We start from the raw sequence: 25734 nt of genomic DNA, 5'->3' as shown, positions 1-25734 counted from the left end.
TTTGTTTGGATATCATCCTGCCTGTCTCCTTCCATTCCCTTTGCAATTTCACTGATTCAAGACAATTGTAATAAAAATCGGCTTTGATCTAAAAAATCAACCTCCCTTTGTTGAATAAATGAAACAGAGGAGAAAATGGCTATGTTCACAATGTATTACCTTCTAAACTGCTTCCACACTTTCTTTCCGGTTGTGTAAGGTTGTATTGTGTTTTCTGACTGTTAGTGTGCACTGAAAGGTCATCTCGACCAGAGAAAAAGGGAAAAGAAAAAAAAAAAAGAGCCACATGACTCACAGGAACCAGAGGTCCAACTTGACATGGACAGTCTAAGTACATCCTCAGGGGTCTATCAAAGCTCCACCAGATCAAAGAGCAAACACCAAAGAGTAGCCGTGCTCAACTTCGTCTCACTTCAAGCCTGACTTTCCTGCCATTGTTGAGCCAAAAATAGGACACTTCAACTTCTGAGTTCTGATCTTAAGACGCAACTAAAAGGTCTTTTGTGAAACTTCACAGCGACATGTGTCTGAATGCTCAGGAGTTCTCTCTTTCATAAATATTACATCAACCCACGTGTCAAAATAACACAAAGACGACCGAACGGAACGATATGTTACTGTAATTGGAATAAAACAAATGAACTAAAAATTGCCTCAGTGAAAAATAAATGGCAAATAAAAATCTTTATGCATTGTGATTAATCTTTCACTTCATTTCGCTGTTTATTTTTGTGCTCCCTCTGAGTAAACACTGCATGCGTCACCGCATGAGTCAACTGGCAGCGCATCTCTGCTTAACTGTTTATGTGAGACTATAACGAGCAGGAAATCCACCCTAACCCAGGGAGCGAGGTGACACTCCCCTTTGCCTCGCCTCATTTATGTAGGAGATCACCCTAAATATGAACGAGCATGCAGAACACAGAAACATATTAGTCCTACTTGGAAATCAGTTACAACTTAAAAACACTAAACCATATGAACATATGTCATACTTTTGAATGCTGTATATTATACTCATAATAAGCTCCGCCTGCATGCACAGGTTTGTATTTTGTATGCAAAAGAAATATTTAAGCAGTATGGATGAACCTGAACTTATTTTAATACCTTTAATTAATAGAGAAGGGATTAACAGCATGAGCTAGACGGAAAGAAAATCACCTATGGAAATGCCAGGAAGCAGTCGACCAACATCAGGAGGCAAACTTCAACAAAGAATTCACTTTCAAATTGTTTCTCTCCTTTTTCGAGGCCCTCAAGCATTGTCTTTTGAAGTCTGAGGAGAATAATTTTTGACTGAACTTCTTTCCTGAAAAAATAAGAGAGCTCAGAAGCATTAAAAGTACAAAACGTATATCTGCAGCCTATGCACAGCCTTAGAAACCCTGCTTTATCAAGTGAGGTGTAACGTGGAGAAAAAAAACTTTATATTACATTCAAATCTTTAGTACCTCATTCGCGGAGAGTCCCTTTATGTGGACAAATGTTTGAGACAATTTAAAAAGAACATTCACCTCTAATATATTCTTTTAATAAATTCTTTAACAATCCCATAAGGTAGAAGATAATGAGCACGGCAAAGTACGTATAGTGTGTGTAGAGAGAATTTGCGGATAAATGTTCAAACGCTCTTAGCCAACATATGCCTTACTGTAGCTTTTCTTAACACTCTTAAAAGATAAGTTTGTGTATGTGTGTGAGTGTGTGTCCTGTCTAAATGTATGGATGTGTGTGTGGACACACGCTTATGTGTAGTTTGTCAGATAGAAAGTTGCGATGCTGCAATGGGAATGAGTCATAAATATTGTTCCCTGCAGGAGGGAAGCAGAGGTTTGATGAACAAAACAAAAAGGTACTGTGGTGGTGAATCAGCCGCACAAACCAACTGAGGTTGGTCTTTTCATCCACTGCTGGGACTGCTATTCTCCTAAGCATGCCGAATACATTGCTATGATTCACTCTTGGACACTGACACAAAGTTAAAAAGGCCTGGAAGAACAGGGTGCACTGAAAGAATTATACACAAATGGATTATAATGCAGAGGATAGCAGCCACAAGGCGAGGAAAGTCTGATGGCTGAGCTGCAGCGAGTCAGAAGTCAGTCCCAGTCCCTGGACTGTGACAGCACTTCCTCAAACCTTCATGCAGGCTCTAATGAAGTAATGAAGAGCAGACTGGCAGGTTAATGGAAGCCAATTGACTACGAGCTCCACTACCAGCAGGAGACTAGGCTGAATACTAATCATCTAGCAGCATCCTCTCTTCTTGTTCTGCCTAATCTGTCCATGTTTCTGGGACCTAAAACTGCAGCACTATTCGCCATGCAGATAAGATGGTGGAGAGCAACCTCTGTAACCTCCAGAGGACAGAGGTAGTGCCTCATTTTTGGGGGTTGTTTTGTAGATTAAGTCTGTGACAGAGTGTTTTAAAAACCACAATAAACAGAATTCTTATCCAAGGTTGATGTGGGTGTAAATCTGTAGATAGAGACAAGGATTGGGGGAAACTCTCCAGCTTCCTCTACTTTTGAGTAATAAGTTCACCTTGCCTGGCTGCCCTTTTAAAACTAATGATATTCTAAACTCCATAGCTTTCAGCAAAACTGCAGCTGTCAGAGGTGTCATCTCTGCTGTACGTGTGCCAATTTATATGCATGTGTGGGGTTTCATATGCACATATGCATACAATATATATAATGTGTGTGTGCGCGTTGTATCTCTGTGTCCCGCTTTATCTGAGAACAAGACTGACAACAACTGCTGAGGTTCACTGCAAGGCAGTGCTCCGCTGTATGTTAAGTGATAGACAGGATGGTGATACAGCAGAATGCTAATCACAGAATCAAAGAAGGGCGTGCAGGGGGGCCAAGAGAATGGCAACAAAGGGCAATTATACGAGAGAAGAGGAGAGAATTTAACATGATAGAAGAGGTTATATAAGAGGAGTTAAGTTTGAACACATTTGACAGAGTCTAGCATTAACACCTTAGATAATAATAATCTGTTTAGGAGCCCTCAAGATCTGTTCCATGTAACAGCCCCTCCAGTATACAAGGAAATAATTGCACACAGTCAAAAAGTGGTTACAGAAAACGCCAACGGTCGTTATCACAATCCATTTGCCTGTATTATCTCAAGAGTGGCCTTTGAAAAGCCGCAGTGAAGCACACTTGATGCTCAACATTAAAGGAGGATGAGCAGCAGAAAACATGCAGGGAAAGAAAATGCATCATGATTACAGATGCAGGTTAAAATACTTACAAACAAATGTGCATAGCACATATTTCTCGGTCTGCGAGTCACAATTACTTTCATTATCGATTATGCTTACAATAAATCGACTGATCCTTAAAGCTAGAGGTAGGCATTTTTTTGTTTTTGTTTTTATTTATCGGAATACTCTGACAGCAATCAATAAATGAAATGCTCTAAAAGAAGAAAAAAGAAAGAAATTCTGCATCCGTGGCTGTCACAGGCCTGTAATAATCCCACCCAATAATTTCACAGACGATCTACCTGCACACCCTTTCTCTGCAATCATTGTGCATGTTTTAGGGTGAGTGCCTTTGGAGGGAGGAGGAGGAAGTTTCTTCAAATGAGTTGTCCTATTGCCAATACTAGCTTTACATCTACAACACATTTTACTAATTAAATGTATATAAAATAGTGAAAAATACACATTAGTGATGCTTTTCTTATCCAACCAGTAATCACCAAAACAGAGCAATAAAATAAAAAGACACAAAAGCAGAAGATTCTCACTTTTACTAGGCTTGAGGCACTCAGTGTTCCAAATGTTGCTTAATACATGACCTTTAATCAATTAATGATCTTGTCAATTGACTAATCGAGTAATAATTTCAGGATTGTGCTATTGTCATATTAGGGAGTAATCTGATATTTGTTAAAAAACAAAGCCTAAAATCAAAGGCACCAAATATATTTTAGAGGTGCTGGAAACTCTTTCTAATTTATTTTGATCTGTGCTGTCTAACTGGCATCTTGCACTATTTATTTTTTTTTTTTACTAATCCTAATCCTTTATTCAGTCTCACAAAAAATGTTTTATTGGATAGAATCTCAGAGACTGTGCTGGCTAGAAGAGCACAGAGGTCATTGTCATTTCTAACAGTTTCTAACATTTGGAGAGTTTAAAGATGCTTGTTATAACCGAGTCCTTGCTGGAGGTAGCCATGTGACAAAAGATTACTGGTCAGTAACGATGCTTTAGAGGAATTCAGTGGCATTCAAATGAAGCCCATCATCTGATATCATGGGACCTAATTTATGCAAGAAAACTCTCCCACACCGTTATCACAAGTCTGAATGATGGATGACTAGTCCAAATAATTCAGTAAAGTTGCTTGTTACCTAAAAGTGTGACACAGCATGGTCTTCTGCTGTTGCTGCCTCAAGATTTGATTAACTGAATTCAGATGTGCCCTGATGTACTGAGCTGTTGCATACTTGTGGTCCTCCTGTTAGCCATCTGCCCCTGACCTTCCTCACTGCCAAGGTGTTTTTGCCTGTTTAAATCCAGCCGACTGCACAATTTATTTCTCTTTATCACGCTAAAATCCCAGGAGGCCAGCTGTTTCAGAGGTGTTGAGACAACAACCTCTGGCAGCGCAACAACCAATCAAAGTCACTTATCTTATTAGTCATGCCTGGACCAAAGCATGGTTTCACAGCAAATGAAGTTCTTGACCTTGACTACAAGGCGTCACACTGAGTAGCTTTTTGGAGGCGCTAGCAGTTTTGCTTCAGTGATCAAGTTTACCTAATAAAGTAGCCATCAAGTGAATGATGAAGAAAGGGTGAGTTGAAATGATGGATAGCTACTGAAGATTGGGAGAAACAACAAGAAGGAATCAAGGTTTGGAAGGAGACCAAAGAGTTATAGGAAGAGTGAACACATGCAAAGCAACAACATGATTTGATTAAATTATTGACAGAGTTGATCTCCCCTAGTCAACTAGTACAGGGCAATGCCATCCCCGGTGACGTAGGCTGTGCACCCTTTGAGCTCGCAGGAGAACATTACATACCCTCGCCTCTTCGCCCTCCATTGGGAAACAAGATTAAAATAGCATAGGACGACGAAAACACAAGGTTCAGCTTTTAAGAACACAAGAGTGAGCGAAAGATGGGGGACATGGTGCAAGGGTGGAGAATGGCAGAAAGGTATGGGGGAGGAGATACAATTGGAAGTAAAGAGGGAGATTGGAGCGCTGGTGGAGACTTTGAATTGAGTGGAATGCAAGGATGAGATCTTGTGAGAGAACGAGAAGAACCAAAGGACCGGAGATGACCATTTCCTTGTATGCCACATTTGTTCATTCAGTTACATTTTCAATACACTCTACTACTTTTTACAAGTGCAGAGCTTATAAAGTTTTACAAGACTTACGGCTTTTTGCTGTGCAATCAGGCATTATGTTACAAGACATGGTTGACACGAGGCAATGGAGGATGTAAAATTGATGGGCCAGTATAGTTTCTTAATGACACTTTTCGGCCCAACAGCCAATCGTTTACGCACGCACACACATATATACGCAGGGTTGAATGGCAGGGGGCAGCATAAGTGTAGCAGGCTTCACTGGGGCTCTGCTGGCCAAATGGAGCTGGCTAATTATAGCAAATAAACTGCACTGATCTGTGCCATTAGCCAGTCAGTAATGAAGCAGAGTGGAGGGCTGCTGTGAAACTGATGAATAGGTCCTGGCTCTGAGTACTGCACTCCTTGGCCTTTAGTTCAGCTCTAACAACGCAGCCTTCTGAGGAAAACGAGAGTGCATTAAGACAAGAGGCATAACAAGGCTTTGGAGATGAGATAAATAGAGACAATGGGACTGTGACAGAGAGGAGCAAATGAAGGAGAGGGAGAGATACAGAGAACTTGATGGGTGCAAAGACAGAAAGCGGGACAAAAGAGCATGCTGTAAGGGGAAAAGTGTGCTTTAAGCCTGTGTGTGTGTATGTAGAGCGGTGAGAAAGGGAGACTGCAGAGATGCTTAATGTGCTGTAATGTGGGTCAGGGGCAAAGAGGTCTCACTCTCTTTCTCTTCTACTCTCTCCTCTAAGCTCCTGTAATGTTTTGCACTCCACTAATAGCTCACTAAAGCCGCCACTTAGGAAAATTTCAAATAACAAAAAAAAAAACTAAACAGACAAACATAAAATCAGAGCCTCAGGGTCCAGCGCACTCAAAGATTAATAGACAGCCTGAAAGAAAATGGAACGGCCTTATTGCAACGTCAGGCTACGCGCGCACACACACATACATGCACTGATACTTTGAGGGCATTGTTTTGAACCAAATCTTATGAATAGAATCAATTATACATTTGCATTTCAAAGTAGACGAGTTTGGCAATTTACAACAACTGGGATCAGGGTGAGGTCTGCTGCATTCAGAATGAAAGGCAGTGTGTATGTGAACAAATGTTAAAGAGAGTCTTTGGCCCTCCATTTATGCATTTTTATTACTACTTACCATAGTGCAGAGATATGAAGAGCACCATTAAGGAATCAATATATCATATAGCATAATCATATATATCGGACATCCACAATCAAAAAGGCTGTGAAATCCAGGATGTGCTGCTTATCTGTAAGTCATCTGGGGCTCCAATTAGATATTTTATATCTGATTTTCTCTCCAGGTTTTTGAGCGACTATTAACAGCTAAACAAGGCTAAGGGGGTTGGAGCCAAAGGCAATGTTTGTCTAAAATATGTAGCAATGTGCATAATATTGTTTTACTTCTCTCATGGTTGTCTCCATCACAGATAAATCTTGCTTTCTATTCTTGACTGAGCATAGTATAGATCCTTTCAGGGGCTAGTTAGCTGGGAGCTCAAGTCATATTGACAACAAACAGGAGACAAAGAAATAGCTGATATATTTCTGTCAATCTCTCATCTAGTTGTTATTTGGCCACAGGCCGTGGAGCAAAACAGTCTGATCCCTCCGCGACCTCCCATCCCACTCGCCCTGCTCAACTCTAAATGGCTGTCTGCCTCTGCCCATCTCCTCCTGCTGCTCAGTTCCCAAAGCCTCTGTGAACTCCATTGGTTATATGAAGGCCTATATGGTCTGATTTGGCCCTACTCTGTGTTGCCATGGAGACAAGGATGCAAAAGGGAAACATTTCCATCATGTTCAATGACACAATATATTAAAAAAAAGAAGAGGCAAGGAGTGAAGATAGCTAAGAAAGAAGGCCACTCTCAAAGAGATGAAAAAGACTGACTCAATGTTTGGACTATTCTGTGACACACATGCACACACGCAACACACACGCAACTGCTGCGTGTGTTTTATGCAATAAAACATAAAGACCCTAAAAGAATTGTATGCGCATCAGTGCGTATTATCACAAAAATGAGAAGTGTACAAAGGTCACAGTCTGCAGGGTGTTAATCATACATACATACATACTGTATGCACACATACACTACTCCGCAATCCCCGCAGTTGCCGGTGACACCCAGAGGCAGCTACTCCAATCACAGTAGAGGAGATAAGCAGGCGACTTTGAGCCCCCGCAGAATCACGACGGCAGCAACGCGTGTCGCCAGGGAAGGAATTAGAGCGAGCATGCAGGGGTTGCACGCTTCCTGAGCCTCTCGCTCATTAGCATACATTTGTAAACAAAGAAACAGAGGCAAAGAGGACCTTGGTGCTAGGCTAACGCGTTAGTCACGATGTTCGGCGAGAGTCAGCGTCGAACAGAGCATCTAAATGAGGTGAGGCCCGCTGGAGGAGACCTCTCTGTGATAATTCATCCATCTTCTGTGTTCCTGACAGCTGAGCTGCTGCGCTGGGAGACAATGAGAGAGCGGCGTGCGCCCGGACTGCATCCAAAAAAACAAAAAAAACAACAAAAAAAAGCACGTACACCAGACAAACTTGAGAGTCAAGTGCGTCTCAGGCATCGAGTTTCGTGGCGGTGAGTTATGTGAGCAAGAAATTTTGTATTTATTTTTATTTAATACAAAGCAAAGTGACTTTTTCATGTGGGAGCAGCAAGAAAAGGAGACAGAGGTGTCACAAAAAGGAAAGAGAGTTTAGCTATGCCTCACTGAAAGACGCAGACAAATGGCATTTCAAAACACTTGAGAAAAAACTGACCCCTGAATAACCCTACTGTTTACCGTCTCTTTTTCCCATTTTGTCTCCCTCGCAAACACCCTCCTCCATTTTCCTTTCTTTCCTCGCCACCTCTGTATTCGGTATCTCGCTCGTGCTTACTCTTTTTACACGCCTTTAATCCTTTCTTCCTTCTCTCTTCCCTTTTCTTCCTCGCTTCCCCTCAATCATTCCCTGTGGCCTTCTGATGCGTCTGCAGTGATTAATACTTAAATATTGTTTCCGTGTAGAACCCCGGTGTGGTCATTATCCTCCACCGGGTACATGATTATCATCGTCCCAAGGAGTCATTATTCTCCTGATAATATCGGCTGTGTGCTGAGAGAAAGAGAGATAGAAGGAGAAGAATGGTGGTGAAGAAGGGTGGGCAAAAGCCAAAAAAAATGGAGAGGTTTGGTGATGGTGCAAGGGGATACAACATAGAAATAAAAGATGAAAGAAGACAGGAGGAGGGAAAGGAGGACAGAGGAAGGGGGAACAATATAGCGGGGAAAACCCAGACAAAAAGGAAGGGGTTATGTGTTACATGCGAGGTGAGGGGGAGGAAAGGAGAGGTGGGGAAAGAGAAGGAGGAGGACAGCAACAATAATAGCCTTGTCTTATCACTGTACAGTGATAAATTCCCTTCTGGTTGGGGAGTCAGTGCCCTGGCTGAGCCAGACCCGATGACAAACCACCTCCACCCTGCACTGCAGCCGTGGCTATTTATGATCAGGCAACTTATACGAGCCGGCAAGGGAGCCAGCTGGGTCTCGTCTTGGGTCGGCCTCCTCGTCACTCCTGGGACCCAGTGACAACCACAAATAGGGCCGCTCTGTCACGTCACATCTCCCTCTGGTCTACCCTCCGCCCTGACAGTTTCTCTAGTGCATCATCAGTGATACCTCTGTATTTTTTCACTGTCAACTAGCCACCTGTGACAGCAGCCAACAGGATTCAGATAAAACCATTCAGTGGATTCATTCAATTACAGGGTTCTTTGCCACATGCATGTTTCACAGTTCTTAAATAATAAAGCACAGAAACCTCATTAAACTAAGAAACTGCTTTTTGGTACTGGAAAGGGAACTGTCTAGTCAGCATCTCTCTAATGAACAGTCCAATTACAGCCATACTTTGCAATTACAGACTTTTTGAGGTGCAAGATGCAAATTCAATATTTCAACAGAGTGTATTACTCTTCACTTAAGTACACAGAATTACATAAAACCTGAGCAAACAACGACATGAAACTGTAGTGCAGTTCTACTCCCACATCAACTACCCTGCTACACACACATGACCTGCTGACTCTGAATCAGTCATGAAGGACTGAGGGGTTTCAATAAGGAAAACACAGGATTCAAGCAATTAATTCTATGCAGGCTCCTGCAATTGCTTGCATTTTGCTTCTTGTGTCTGTTTACCAGTTTATGTATCCCTGCTTGGCGTAAATTATTCATAGATGTTCCTTTTTCGTATCCTCCCGCGACAGCAGAGACTGGTCATGCTGCAAATATGAAGGCAACAACAGATTCCATTGATCAACAACTGTGATGGTGGTTTGGAAATGACAAGGAAGGTGAGAGAGAGAGAAAGAGAGTATGGGGATGAGACATTTCAACCTAACAAGAAGGGAAAGAGGGAGGGTGTCCTGCTCAGCCTTGACAAAAAAAACAGAGTCAGCAGACAGAGAGAGAGGCCAAATTCTGTATGCTTCTCATGTCAGCCTAAATTTAAACACTTGGTGAGTGTGTCTTTGTATGTATGTGTCGACTGTTTTGCATCTCATGTCCTTCATCAGCAGAATTTCAGTAAGCTGACCATTAAAAAAACACATAATTGGTTAACACAATATTATACTCTCATTGTTTAAAGACCCTCCTGTGCTTCATTTCAGACTGTCTACCATGATTTCTCATCTTGCTGGATTTCTGATTTCCAGGTGAGCTGCACTGGCTTATAAATTCTCCATATACATAATTTTAATAGATGGGTAACTAAAACCTGTATATTCTAAATGTCAGCTATGAATATTATAACTAAGAATAATAAGAGAGCAGCAGAGAGAGAAGAGCAGTGACACACAACAAGGTAAAATGCTACCTTCGCCTGTGTGCATTGTGCTGCGATCAAAGTTCAAATTATTTCAACTTTGACTTCTGGTGCCGCTGACCTTTTCAAAGTGCAACTAATGAGCTAACAGGTGTGGGTGACGTAAGAACAACACATAAAAGGAGGGGATGTAGAGAGCAGAGAGTGAAAGAAATTTAACTCTACCCCTCTCCTCAACGCTATGACACAACATTAAAAACATACGCTGATCTCACTGGGAAAAGTAATCCATGGTTAAATGTCGGCAGTCGGATGGGGTAACTACCAGTTTTGTGAATAGGCACGTAGTTTATGAACCCAGCTTGCTAAATCCAAAGCTAAGCTGTTACACAGTGTCAGTGGATATGCTTGATATCACAAGCATAGCTATATAAACAGTCGCTGACCAGTAAATGTTACATTACCAACAGTAAGTCTTATTATATTGGTTCAGTAAGTTCCTTACTTGCCTTGTAAACTCTTTTTGACTGCACACTCTATGACACATTTATCTAGCGTATGCATCAGTTTCCTGCTGAAAAAAACCCCCAACGTGTTAATAAACATCAAATAAGATATCAGATGAGACAATCAAGTCAGAAAAGCTACAAGGAAATAATGTTCATGTTTGTTTATGAGAAATTGAAAAAGCTATCTGACAACTCCACTTCCATTTTCAAGGAGTCGTCAAGGGAGATGGCACTGCCATGGTGAGCAGAGGGTGCAACAAAATCATTTTAATGTGCGTAATTGAACAGATGTCCAGCCTGCTCAGTGTTTGAGCACAGACAGGGCCTCAATCAATGCATTTTTTTCACTGATGTGCATAGCCAGATCACAACGTGTCCAAGCACAGTGTTGGAATATCTCAGGCTTCTGTGTCTCCCTGCTTGGCAACGTCCTTAATCAAGCAGACACACCAAAGAATAAATTGGCAAAATGCTGATCTAAAGATGTAAAATTAACAGCTGATACAACTGTGTTGTCATACATTTGTCGTCTGTGTCTTTGGCTGGATGCCATCAGGTCACGCAAACTCAAATGGCAGCCTCGTTGGCTGTAAAGTGTAGTCTATGCAAAAGTGCCAAAAACTGCAGATCCTCAAACTGCCACTTGAGGCTGGCTACAGAACGAGTCTCAATAAGCCCCCATATTACAACGTCCAACCTTACTTAAACAGGTTTAAACCCGGTACAAAAGTATGACTTTGGTCTCTATAGTAATAAGTAACATTTCCCTGTTCATGACAACTGTACTGGGGCTGAAACTAAACCCTGTTCGAATTATATTAAGGCTTAGATTATGCATAATAAACAGTGTGGCTGCTTTGATTGACAGGTAGATGCTGTTACAGATGGCTTGTTTGAGCAGCCAGGTGTCATTCAGCCCGCCTCAGGTCCACTAATAATCCATGTCTTTACCGGGTGTTTAGATTAGCTGGTAGGCGGAAGTGGCTGGACTGCCAACACGGTGGTGGCCGGAGCTGCATATTCTTAGCTTCAAAACAGCTTTTCAGAAACGTATGAGTGATTTTACAGATATGTTGTCAATAATTTAGACTCTCAGTGGTTTACAGACATGGCCATGTCACATTAATTTGGAATAAATGTGTGAAAAGCCTGTGAACATAGGGGGGTTTTATCATACTATTAGCTGCTTTCTTTTAAGCAGTTTTGTCGCAAAATTCATAGAATGATACAACATTTTTATCATTTTTCTTTTTTGTTTACAATCAGCACTTCACACTGTCAGCAACAAATTCCCCTTCCAGCTACATTCATACAGTTTGTTTGTTTTTTATTTTCACTTCTCTTCATTTTATCCTATCCCTTTGTATACATGTTTCATATTCATCACGGTTAATTGCTACACAAGATATTTAACTTCACGCAAATAAAATCATTGCTCATAATAAGATGTTGTGAAGTGTACACACAAGACCTCATTTTTCTATTACCTCTTTACCTCAAGTGCTTCCTTATTTCAGAGGAGGCGGGAGAAGAGAGGAGAGGAGAGAAGCTGCCACGGTTTATTCATCTGTGACTGATATGCAGTGTGTTATGACCCATATCTGAACTCTCGTCACTTTCCAGCCAATTTATGATCCACTGAGCCAAGCGACACATACCTGATGGGCACTTCTGTAAACATAGAAATCACACAAGACCGTAGAAAAAGTAGTTTTCTCATCATGTTTAACTAAGGTCAAATTAATGGGAGGGTAGATAACAAGCAATGAGAGCAAAGATATGAACCAGCCTCCACTCTCCTCATCGTTCACCAGCCTGTGGACCCTTGCAGTCGTCTCCCTTGGCAACTAGTCATTCACCCTGTAGGAGGATTTAATGTTAAAAACCACTGCCTTGGGCAGTCACGTTGACCCAAGAAACAGCTAGAGGCTGTTACCCTTAGCAACACTCGTAAAAGCTATCCTGTTGCTGGTCTACACACCTACAACTGTAGTGCAGAAACAAGACCTCCACTGAATCGTGAGCTTCTACTAACCTGACAAAATCTCTCCATCTTCTTTCTTTGGATCACTGTAGTGTTCTCCATCTCCTTTTTCTCAGTACACCGTTCTTCAAAGCCTGATTATTTATGCTTTAGTGTTAGTTTAGCAACTTCTGCGTCCTTAGAGTTAGTCAATATACTGTAGCAGCACCAAACCATATCAGATTGTGAGTGTAAATATTGCATGTATGCCACACCCTTGGCAAAGGATATTTTTTCTCAGTTTTGAAGACCAGCTTGTACCGATCAGTGGTGTACAGTCATAGGGTGACACAGTCTCACAAGTAAGACTATGTATCACTCAGTGATCTGACACACTTTAATAGGCATTACACAGTCTTTAGACTATCCAATTAAGCTATCAGCCAATTTCAAACAGGCTCCTGAAGAGTAATCAGTCTTAGTTGCAGAGTGTTGTAGAACGACAGAGAAAGACCATCACTGTTACAGACAAAAGCCCATTCTGCTTAGCGTGGGCTCAGTGAGAGTGCACTCTTTGAAACTTCTGCAAAGACAGAAGACATCCAATTGTCATGCCAGACAACACAGCAGTGTGGGAAGCAGGAGGCAGCACACAGGCACAGCTTGTGTCGTTCTGCTGCTGTTGCATCTGCTATGCATGAGAAACAGAGGGGCAAAGAGGGCACTGACCACATTTAATGGTGGTGATCACCACCATTAAATGTGGTCACTGCCCTCCTGGGGAGGAAATGGCAGGACAGACAAGACATGCTACATGCATGCACAGTATGCAAAGAGACACACCTCTTTATACCAAATAATGTGTGCACAACTGAACTCGACAAATTTACACACTAGAGGATGGAACGGAAATTGAGGCAGTGGACAGGATCATACTGAGAGAGAAACTGAGAGACAGATAGTGGGTGGAACAGAGATAAATAGTAAGAGACAAATAGAGTAGGAAGAGGCTGAAGGAGCGAGACAGGATGGGAGAAGAGAGGACAGTGGCCAAAGTAATGAGATGAGAAACAGGGTGACCTTAATCAGCCACATGCTGGAATGTACATGCACATGCACATGCATACACACACAAAAAATACCTACAAACTCGGCAGGTGTGTGTTTGCACAGCAGTACTCTCTGTTTCATTACAGGCCCATTTCCCCCACCTAATACTCGGACAGGAGCTGGCGATAAGGAATGTACACACTCTCCTCTGTACACAACATCTCATTTGAGAGGAGGAAATTGGAAAGAAGAGGAGAAAGGAGGAGAGCGCGAAGAGGTGAGAAGGACAGCAGAAGAGCGGGTAAAAGGACTGGACGGAGGAAAAGAGGACAGCGGCGGGCGAATGAATGTTTGCCATAGCAGAGATAAGCCCGGTCTAGCTCGTGCCAAGGCGAAAGTGTGGGTTTGAGATTGGGGGGATGAGTGGAGTAAGGAGGGATGATGCTGCTGGTGCAGCTGAGGAGGAAGGGAAAGGGAAAGAGGCAGAGTGGCAGAGGTCAAAGGACATGCTGAGCAATGCACAGGAGCAGCAGAGCTATTTTTCCTCTACTTCTTTTCAATATTTATAAGCAGAATGAGCAAAAAGGAAGTAGGTTTGATACACAGCAGTAGCAAAGGGGCACTAACTGCAGCAAAACTACTTTAGGGTGAACTGGAGGTCAAAACAAGTAGCAATGATGCATACAGAGCGGCAAAGCTCATGATGCACATTGCTCAGGACAACAGGCCAGCAGCACTCACACTTGGGCTTGTATTGAGGGTCACAAGAAAACACTGGGGAGTGGGGTGACAATATTACTCATAACACAAAACCAAATTTCCCCTGGCTGCGTCAGGGAACATGAGTAACACCACGGGGAGGGGGGTAAAACTTTTTCTCACTACAGCATCTCTAGCCATAAGGAAGTTGGCCCAATTTGTATTCATCCGTGCAAACAGGGGCAAACAACCGAGGAGGATAGTAAACACACATGCATACACTGCAGGGTCCCCGCTCTGGGCATGCAAACACACATCAATGATACAGTAGGGCTGAGTAAAACAAGCACACAAACATAGGCAACACACACAACAGACAAAAGGGTGTGTTTAATATCTGAGCCAAATGTGTACGTCGGACTAAAGCGCCCGCAAAATGAATACATGTAAATGTGTTTGTAATTCAGTTACCAATATTTTTCTTTCACTTCATACTGTACTATCCCTTGTGGTTTGCCAGTACAGTTTCCAAGCCTTGAAGAAGAAGCTTAATCTTCTGTTGCGATCACTGCAAATAACTGTAAAAAATGAAATGTGAAGCACATTTTGTTATAAAATCGCACGCTGTGGATGAATGAATTCCTGCAGTAAATCTAGAATGTATGCCTACAAACAAATCCTATTTCCATCCTTAGCAGCCTCCACCCATCTGTTCCCTCTCTGTGAAGCATCCATCACGATGCCTAATGGTGGACCGATACTGTCAAATGCTTAATACTCTGGATGAATGGAGCACCTACTCACCACCCTTGACCATGCTAGCACTTGACACCAGAAACCAGGTCAACTTCTCAGAAGATGGAGAGGGCTGCTGATCAGGCACACACGCTCATATGCAAACAAAGCGACTAATGCTCAAAGGAGTGCGCACACACATACATAGTCCACCTTTGTATTCATTTATAACCCGCACCATGTCAGTAGATGAATAGAGGGCAAGGGGTAATTGCAAAATTTAAAATCAAACGCAAAGGGAAAGTGATTTCTCCCGCTAATTTTCTGTTCATGCACGACTGAGCCTGTGGTGAAGCTTCTACCGCCTTACGTTTTCTTCACTGTAAGAACGAGAGGCGGCGGCGGCGAGGGGGTGGGGGTAACATCTTATTGAAATGTCCTTAGACAATCAGGAAGAGGAGAGTCACTATTATTATCAGAGGGCTCTACGGTGTGATTACTGGCTGAGACTGCCAATTACATTGAATCCATGATTGCCAAGATTTGCTTATTCGCTCTGTGTTTTCTCAGCCAGCTGAAAATACAAACAACTGGCCGGATGCACTCAGCCAATTGAAATGGTTGATTAGAGAGGCAAAGGCAAGAGGGGGATGCGGTGAAATGCTAGATCATACCATTTGTAGACAGAACATAGAGGGAGATGGAGGCACACACACTTTAATTTAGGCACAATTAAACGGCAAAGAGAGAAAAGGGCAGCCTTTTTGTCCATGCACATTAGACAGACTTAAAGTAATCACCATGTAACTTAGACTGGACTGACAGTCGAGAACATAATAAAAGAATCCCTAATATACACTCTCAAACACACACATTAATGCTTTATTTCAAATGAAGCAAAGAGTCAGACAGCATGTAAGACACGGCTGGCTGGCAGGCAGACAGACAATCTCAGGGAACCATGTTTCTATTCACAAACACACACAAAAGGGCCTTTGGAGAGAGCCCTCAGAGGTTAGGTCTAATCCTGCTCCAACTCTCACGATGCCACTCAAACCTATTGTTCAGTCATGAAAAGCACAGGCAATCTCCATGCACTGATGTGGAAGTGAACAAGGGTCAGCATGTTTGCGTCTGTGTGGGCATTACCTCAATACGGGCACGCTGCTGGTCATGTGGGTTCATCCTCAAGTCATATTTTATTATATTTACAGTGTAGGACACATTGGAATTTGTATGTTTACACACAAAGATGAAAATTAATGAAGACAATAAGGATTGCCCCATGTTTATGGACATGCATCCGGAGAATAAAGACTGTACAGTAAATAAATATAGTAAATATTGGACTTATATTAGCCAGGAGGCCAAAACGAAACATTTGTTTAAAATACTTCTCAAACTCATTTATGACTGTCAAAACAGTTTTTGCCTTTGATACATTTTTATTGTCAAGTTTTATTATGATCTAGGCACGAAAGTCTTATGCAATCCACTGAAGAGAAAGTAAGAAATATAAATCATTCTTTACAGTTTTGTAGTCACCTGAAAACAGAAACAGAAAAACATGAATGAACAATAACACCTGTACTGAAACATAAATTTAGCCTTTACCCTGAAGACAATGCAGAGGTCGCTATTGGAGCTTTGAAGTTTTCTCACTGTTTAGGCACTCACTGCATTCTGAGCTTCTAGAAAACAACCTGAAATCAGTGACAAACAGAATATTTCTAACCCCTAAATGGTGTTTTTTTTCTTCAAGTTCTTCCACATAAGGTAGGACATGGCCTCAGAGAGCTTGGTTTGTAGAAAGTGAATAAGAATAGATGGCTCTGGGGCGTCTCTCTCCTCTCAGTAAAGTACAAAGAGCTACTATTAGCCCTCATGACAATAGGTTTGTGAAGCTCTATATGCGATAAAGGTTGAATGAATGGAGTAAAAGAGACACACAATCATGTCCCTGAGGCCTGAAGTCTAGACTTAAGAACCAGCACCTCAGTAATCATATTATCATTGTTTCATTGTGTGTGTAGCCGTGCATTTAAGAGTAGTCTCTGAGTCTGTAGCGACCTGGCTGCAGCGCCAGCTTGGAATCAAGGGCATCTTCTGTTTCCACATTAGACCTGGACTACTGCTTCACTGCCTTTCTTTCAAGATTAGAGAAAGTCACCAGGTCCAGAGCCTCTCTGATTCCCTACCACCCTGGGTCAGGGTTAAGTAATTGGCTTGGCACATTTTGCACATCTACAGAGCTGTAAGGGGACACTAAATGGGCAACAGTTCAACATAATGCAATGGGATTCTTAGCATCTCAGCATATTTTAAGTAAACGCACTTATGGGGGTAATTGGTGGGTATGCTTAAGAAAGAATCTGATCTGGGATCTACATATATCTACGTCGTAAAGATCCTGCATTTTTTCTGCATCAGCCGAATTGGCCGTGAGTGTCTCTGGTGGGCAGGATTTCATTAAACGCCTAGCTCCCATCTGAATTGCTGTTCGTCAGAGTTCAAAGCCATCGATTTGCACACCACCTCCGCAGGAAATGGAGAAAGAAAAAAAGTGCCACATGCAGAAACAAGTCCCCATTGATTCCCCGATGGCATGAAAGAAACCTTGGCACGTAGAATGTGACACAAGGACAGTTAGCTCCTTCCTCTCATGATGGGGGTTACTAATCAAGTTGACAAGCCAGCAAAAGCAGCAGCAGAAATCACCCGATGCAGTCTTCTCATAATGTGTGTACAAAAGGCTTGACTGAATCTGCTCCACTGCTTGAATTTTACAGATTTTACCTCACCCTGTGTCTTCCCTTCACTAGCTGCTTATGATGTAATCTGAGTGGTCAGCAGTGCTGCAGCAAAACAATAAATACAGAAAAATCTGCACATATGTGCATCTGTTCATAAAATCCAAGTATTAAAAACAGAAGTGAAGGTGATATGCAACCCTGGCATGCAGGACAGCTGAAATTGGTTTGCCAATGTGATCTTAGTAACACCCTGCTGAGATGCAACTGAATCCTTATCAAGTCCAAAAAAGACAATTAACCAACAAGGATTAATATAACAAAACATCCTCCATGCTGGATCATTAACCTACATCAGGCTCCACATTAAACATCACCTGGTCAATTTGTCACTCTGGGCCCCCCTACCATGTGCTAGTCAATGAGCCAGCATGCTAATAAACGCATGCTGGGACAGTCCTTATGGCAGAAATATTGACTGGTCAGTGTTTGCCAGTGTTTGCCTACAGTGCAGCATGATCATCAAACAGGCTTTTCCATAGAGAGAAGCAAATACTAAGTCTAACTAAGAAGAAAAAAAGAAGAGAAAAGGGTGATCTGCTGGCACTGCCTTTTAGGTCTTACAGTTTCTTTTTCCAAGACCTTTTCATTTATGCATTTATTAAACCCCAAAGCACTGTTATGGCATTTATCAAATCACATTTGGGCCAAAAAACGTCACATCTTCAACAAGAAAGAAAAGCATGGGCGATGAGAGCACTGTCATTGTCTCATTGTACTACTCGTGGTTCTTGGTTACATCATCTTTTCCTTCCTCTGGTCATGGTGCGTTTCTGTGCCACCCAATGTGAGGAAGGGGGATGGGGTGGCAATGAGGGGCCACAGAGGGCAAATCCAGCGGGGAAATCAGAGCTCTTTCTCTCTCTTTGTGTGATTCAATATCACGCTTGTGTACCCATGAATGGATGCCAAGACATTTGAGTTCAAAGCCAAGGAACGGGCCATGGAAGTGCAAGGCTTCAGTGAGGACTAAGGGGATGGGGGGGCATGGCTGCTTAGGAACATGCATGTTCACACAAACATGCACTTAAATATACCCGTGAAGTGAAATGAGGGGAATTATAAGGCAAAATCGATGACAAACAAATATGTTCTGGGTCAGAATTCCCGTAAGAATCAAACTGACTTTAGAAATAATTAAATGGCAGTAAGAGAGTAAACAAAACCCTCATGTGAAGCAATGTGGCAGGTGCATAAAGAACTACGAGAACTGCCTATGCCAGTGGCACTGTTTAAAAAAAACAACAACCTTTTTTTTTACATTCAGAAAGCTGAAGACCTTGAAGTCACTTTAGAACTCCAAAAACTACAGATAAGGGACCTGCAATTGCCAGAACGTCACCTCAAGAAAAAACTGTTTTCGAAACCTGCAGTTTATTCTACATTCAGAGCAGCCTGCTGTACTAAACCTCTAACCCTTCTGCTCACACTCACTGACAGTCCACACGTCAGTGCACATATCCCTCTGAGCTTTGGCTGCTCTCGGGTTGTCAAGCCAGTAGGAAAGGGGAATTGTGAATTATGAAATTGGATTATGAGTTCAGGAATTCACTGAGCCCCATATTGTCTGTCAGATGCTCCAGAGAATATTGGGATGGGAGAATATATTATTTTTTGGTAAAAAAAATAAATAAATAAAATAGGACAGCAAGTGAATTGACATGCTGGTAAAATATATATAAGTGGGTGCTTTATGAGGTGGTATAAAAAAAAAGAGATATTGCACAAACAAAGAAAAGGTCCTTAGCAACAGTTGCCTAGCAGAGCTTACAAAACAACATTAAAATACATGACTGAATGAGCAGGTATATTTATATTGACAGAAGGGCTTAAGGTTTGTCTATCTCATGCTGTGCTGCCACCACTTTCTCTTTCAGTTAAGTCCAGCAATGGTAAATATAACCACATACTTACAAAATGAAACTTACTATGAACATTTGTCAAGAATAGGATTGGCTGCATTGTTTTGTATTTGAGCAGTGTGCTTGGTAGTAAAAAGAAAACATAAGGAAAGAATTCCCCTCTTTTATTTTCGCCTGCATCGTTGGCGTCACTGTTCTTTGCGCCCTTGATGTGTAACTGAGAAACCCAAAAAAAAAAGGGTGTGGACAGGCACGCAAAAAAATCATTAAAAAAAACACTCGTTTTAATCTCAGAAACAACACATACAGCCACATGTACACACACAACAGTCTAATTAATTGAATTCTTGAGCGGGCTACAAACACATCCTGACATCTTAACTCCCAGATGGCTGTAATAAAAATGTTAGGTTACCGCATGATTGCATGTGTGTGCGTCCATACAGCATCTGCACAGCACACCACTGAGGGCTATATGTGTCTGTCTGGCCCTAAAGCCCTCTGACACCCCAATCAGCCTAACTCTCAATTAGTGGAATCAGAGACGTTTAAAGAGGAAACACCGCAGGGAGTGCTGGGAGAGACAGAACAGCAGAGACAAGAAACTTTAAAGGGAAAGCGCCAGAGGGCCAGGGAGAAAGAGAAGGGAGGGAGCATGTTCAGAGAATTAACTGAAGGGAAATTCTTTATATGTTTTTAAGACTTTTTTGTGTTGGCCAGCATACAAGATGTTACATGTCTAGATTTTACAATCATTCTCAAGTACAATGGATAGGGTTTGAAAGAAAATCCACATTTTAGAGTCTGAATATAGTTGTCAAATTGTCAAAATACCAGATACTAGGGATTTAGCATGCACCTGTGGGCCTATGTTGTTCAAATGTGTGTTTTCCTTCTCTCTCTGAGAGAATTGTTCAAACTATAGTGTGACAAGAAAATCACACCGGGGAAAAAATCCATCATTGAAGAGGAGAAGATGTCACCAATGTCACCACGCAGACAGCTGTCTTTTGGTTCATAATGCAACCTTACCACAGCTTTCTATTTTGCACATCTTTCTCTTTCTGCTGTCACTTTTATCATCTGGAAAAACGTACCGCTGTGGTTGGTTTCACCAGGATATTAAAAGGATTTATAAACGAGTCTCCGCAGAGAGGGCAAACGAGGATAGTGAGATTTTTCCGGAGTCTGGGACAGATTGTCAAACAACTCAGGTTTAAATCTAGATTATTGCTTCGCATTCTCTAGGGGTGAAATATTACATTGAGGCTGAGCACTCACTGTCATTTCTAAGCTTTTGTTGTCAACTATGGGGCAAGAGTGTAGGATACATGGAGACCACGTTGACTTCCCAGAGCTATTCAAGAATCGGGGAGAGTGGCAGGTTAAATGGGCTCTAGCTGTGATTGTTAATCGTTCACAGGCGGGTCCTAGTCGAGCCTTAATCGGCTATAAAACACTTCAAGTGGAAAAGAGACTCAGTGTGACACTTTTTGCTCAGGTGTTCTGTCCCTAATGCTGACCTGCTCTACTTCCTCTCTTCGACACTCTCCTGGTGCTAACAGTGTGTTCACTGTCCACACGCTAAAAGATACACAACATTATTGTTGTACGGCTCAGAAAAGACACTTCTCTTCTGGGTTGTTGAATGTCATTATGGGCAGCATAGTCACTCACTACCTGAATTATTATTATTATCTAAGGCAGACTGACATAAAAGTCATCTGTTTTCCATAGCCGCTTATCCTTATCAGAGCTGCAGGGGGCCTATCCCCGCTGACATTGGCTAAGAGGAGGGGTACACTCTGGACAAGTCGGCAGTTCACCACAGGGCTGACACATAGAGACAAACAAAGGAAACCATGCACAAACTAACATGTTTGCTTTTATCCAGTGAAGTTTGCAAGTTTACAGGTTGCGCTAACTGAACATTTCACCCCGATGATTGACTCCTTGCTCCGTATTCTAGTTTGGCCTTACAGCTCCCGGCCTGCAAGACATATTTTCTCAAACAGGAAGGGGCGGGGGGTTATCTGCCTTTCTCTTCTTTCTTCAGTACTGAGCTTGACAAAGAAAAACATGTATGTAAGTTCACAAAGATCACTTTATCACTGTATTTTAAAAGGTAACCCTGAAAAAGACAAAGAAGAAGTTTTGCATGTAAGAAAACGTTCTTACACACAATGCTGGTGGTTTGCCATGATCTGTGTTTAAGGAAGATTATTTGAGAGATCTTCAGCGCCCTCAAAGATATATTTTCCAGTAATTGGAATTCCTTTGGGAAGACTTTTGCCGATGGAGCTACCCCATGTTTACCATTTTGGATCATGGGTGGGACATTTAAATCTCATTTGGGAGATGTGTTCTGTTGTGACCTGAATAAATGCATCAAAGTTGCTGAATGCTGCAGGCTCGTCTGAGCTCCCAGGATGAGGTTGTGAGGCCAGACTCCTTTAGATACTCAGTAAAGTATAAACATGGTGGACAGAGCGGAGCGATGCTAGTCATTTTTAGCTTGACTTTTAAACTAATGTCCATTTAATTCATCTGTGTGTGTCCACAGGGATGTGGTGTCAAACTCAGCTGACTCACATGCTGTGTGAGTCAACCTGCTGACAGGAAAATGTAGTTGTGGAAAGCTGATATAGGCTTCAGGTAGTTTCACTGTCATTTATATAATAGCCTGTGCACACAGAAAGACACACACTGCGCCTATACAAACACACTCATATATACAACTCTCTGTTTCGTTTCCACGCACATTTTTTCTTGAGGGTTCAGCAGGTTTCAGGTTTTCTGCACTGATGCTTAAAACTACCATCCCACTACCAGTTTCTGACAACATTAACAGTGATATAAAAAGCTCCTCTTTATGACAAAGAAACAACTGCAGTCACTGTTGAAAGCAATACAACTCTGTGTGATATGGCATAACATGTGTGTATGTCTTTAAAACATGCACAGGCCTTCTTAAAACAAATATTTCATGGCAAATGGAATCTGATGATATTCGCTATCCTCTGTTTTTAATGTCTTCTCCGCAGCTTCTGCACCTATTTTCCTCGCAGCTGGAACTCGAGGGACTAATCTGAATGCTCCCAGAGCAGCTTAAATAGGGGGCACGCAAGCAAATTCAGCCCGCGAATGTGTGTGTGTGCATGTGCCCCACAGGTGCGGACTGCCACAACCCCGGAAGGAATAGAATCTAGGCAGCAAAACAGGAATCCCTCGTAGCATATGAATGAGCAGCGAGTGCTTGAATGAGGGGAAAGGATGGAATGGAGGGCATGTTTGTTTGTGTGTGTGTGTGTGTGTGTGTGTGCGGGGGGTACATCCAACTCAGGGGGGACAGCAGCCTGCAACAGGACACAGGTGCTACATTCTACAGACACATCACACACAGGCAGTATTCTCACTGTAGCACAGACATAGTTAGAGGTGATGGTGGTGGCGGTGGTGAGGGGGGGTAAGAGTGACACAGAGCACGCTGCCTGTCTTGGCACATTGAAATGATGGAAGGACACCACCTGCAGAATGGCCAAACCACGCTCCAACAGCAGAGTGCAAACACACATTGTGGTAAACAGAAAGAGACACAGACTGTTCTCGCTGAATAAAGACAAGTGAAGAAAAACAACTGTCCATCCGTAAGGATATTACCACTATCAACCATCACTTTCATTGCACAGCACTGCCCTTTACTATTGTTGATTGTGTCACTATAGAGCAATAAAAAAAAGAAATGTGAAAAGTGGCGTATTGCCATATACTGTACACAGATTTTTTTTGTTTTTTTCTGTGAGGAGAGAGCTCATACAGAGAGAGTTCTGGCACCAGGCAAGCGCCCAGAAATCCTGCAAGAACACAAATTCTCATGCGTGATTGCACAAACAAAATGACTTCCATCAATAAACTCTGTGTTGCTCATTTACGATACAATTTCCAACAAAAAGGCAAAAGATATGGAAAAGAAATCTACATCTGAGTGAAAACTTGGTTGGAGAGACGTGAGCAAAATGGACTTGGGAGAGAGTTGATGGTGGGTGAAATTTGTTAGAGCCCGGAGTGAATTTCAGCTGACCTGTACTATATGTCCCTGATAGTCTGATAAACTGATTTATTGGCTGCAGGTTTTGTGTTATTATCATTTGTCCCACAAACTTTTAATGTCAAAGTCAAAAGAGCCCATCCAGACATCACATAAATCACATATTGCTCTGGACAGACTCATTTGTGGAGCTATTTATTCCTTAAATTGTATATCTGTCTCATCATACATCTTTAAAATACAGTAAACTAACCTTAAAATCCAAGAGTGCACCAATTCATCAAATTTCACACTAAACACTAGTCAGAAATATTGACAGAATGGACGTATCCGTGATGTCACCTGTAGGTTTTTGAAGAGCGGTTTTGAAGCTCAGTTTTAAAGACTGCCACCTCCCAGCTAATCTAAAAACCAGCAAGGACGTGAATCATCAGCCCGAGGCGGGCTGAATGATGCCTGGGTACTCATACAAGCCGCCATCTGTATTGGCACCCACCTGGCAATCAAAGCAGCCAGGCTGGTAATTATGCAGAACTTTAAGCTTTAATATAATTTGAACAGGTGAGTTAAAGAATTAGCTAAAAAAAAACATTTTTGTACCAGGTTGTAAACGTGTTTATTTCTGCTGTGAAGTTGGACATTTTAGTATGGGTGCTTATGGAGATTGACTCATTCTGTAGCCAGCTTCAAGTGGCCATTCAAGGAACTGCATTTCTGAGGTTGCCGCTAAGCCGCTATGCAAAAAGTGTCGGTAACAGACCTAGCTGTTGCAGACACAGGAAAGATTTCATCAGGGTAAGATGGCAAAGAACAATGTGTCACTGACACATATTCTTTACACATTCCTCTCATACCATACTAATGGGAGAAACTGAATCTTTAACCAGAAACTTAACAAGTAATAATACATCTTGCATGCCACTCATGTCTGTTCATATGCTGATTGCAACACATTGCATTCATAATAATGCAATCCAGCACTGTCAGTAGAGAATGGTACAGTGGTAAAAGAAAATACATAGGATTTTGTTTCATCATTGCACTGCATTGCATTTAAATCATAATGCATCAAATTGCTTCACACACCTGCGCATTTACCACAAAAAACTTTTTACTCTTGTACTTTCTGTCTCATGTAAGTACACTAAATTACACATAATACAAGGAACCTCATGAAACTCTAACACTGGAAAGCTGTCTATACAGTCTGTCGGAATATAAAAAATGAGCAAAGACACATAAAGGGAATACAATCTATACTGTGCTCTTCCACCAGGTAAAAAAAAACATACTTCCGTTAAATCAACCCAGCTGAGTGACGCCTTCACCTGCGAACTGAATGAGCATGTCTCAACATGACAGGGGTAATAAACTGAATGCACTTCAGCCCATAACGATTCCGTTCATACAGCAAGGATTTTTTTTTTGTTGATTAGATTTTGCATTATTATTCAAAGCACCAGCAAGTGTCAAAGAAAAACGAATTACTCCTCAATGTGTCCATGTGTGTTCGTCCTACAAATGTGTGGGCAGAAAGCAGATTATTACGAAGAGGCAATATAATCAGTGATCCTACAGTTCTGAGCAGAAATGAGGGAGAGATAGTGTTTTATCACACTGCACTGACTCTGTTTACAGAAAGGTCAAACCACACTATCACTTCCTTCATCACTAACTTCAGCTTTTTAAGTGGGAAACACTGTAAACAAAAAGTAGTCTTTTCTTTCCTCCTTCATTTACCCTCAGGCACGCTCAGAAACACACACAAACACACACACATAGGTCTGTGTGGCTGCGAAAGTGCAAAATTTAAAACATGATAGGAATCCTTCGCTGGGAAATCAATTTTTTAAAGGGACACTTT

General features: G+C 41.9%; 1 protein-coding gene across 2 annotated transcripts in view; it reads right to left on the bottom strand.

Moving 5' to 3' along the window:
* The window catches only part of b4galnt4a (beta-1,4-N-acetyl-galactosaminyl transferase 4a), a 123992-nt gene that overhangs the window by 85725 nt on the left and 12533 nt on the right, over positions 1 to 25734 (bottom strand). Inside the window, exon 1 of one of the 2 annotated variants that reach the window (XM_027272887.1) lies at positions 7011 to 7110. The exons of the other annotated variant lie outside the window; for it this stretch is intronic. Within the exon in view, the coding sequence (XP_027128688.1) occupies positions 7011 to 7080 (70 nt within the window). The 5' untranslated portion in view covers positions 7081 to 7110. Of the gene's footprint in view, positions 1 to 7010; positions 7111 to 25734 lie in introns of those variants that run through there. 2 annotated transcript variants of the gene reach the window in all.

Source organism: Larimichthys crocea, chromosome XXI (genome assembly GCF_000972845.2).
Source record: "Larimichthys crocea isolate SSNF chromosome XXI, L_crocea_2.0, whole genome shotgun sequence".
In the NCBI taxonomy this organism is placed as follows: Eukaryota; Metazoa; Chordata; class Actinopteri; family Sciaenidae; genus Larimichthys; species Larimichthys crocea.
Note: the sequence above shows the minus strand (reverse complement) of the source record. Positions and strands in the feature narration are given on the sequence as shown.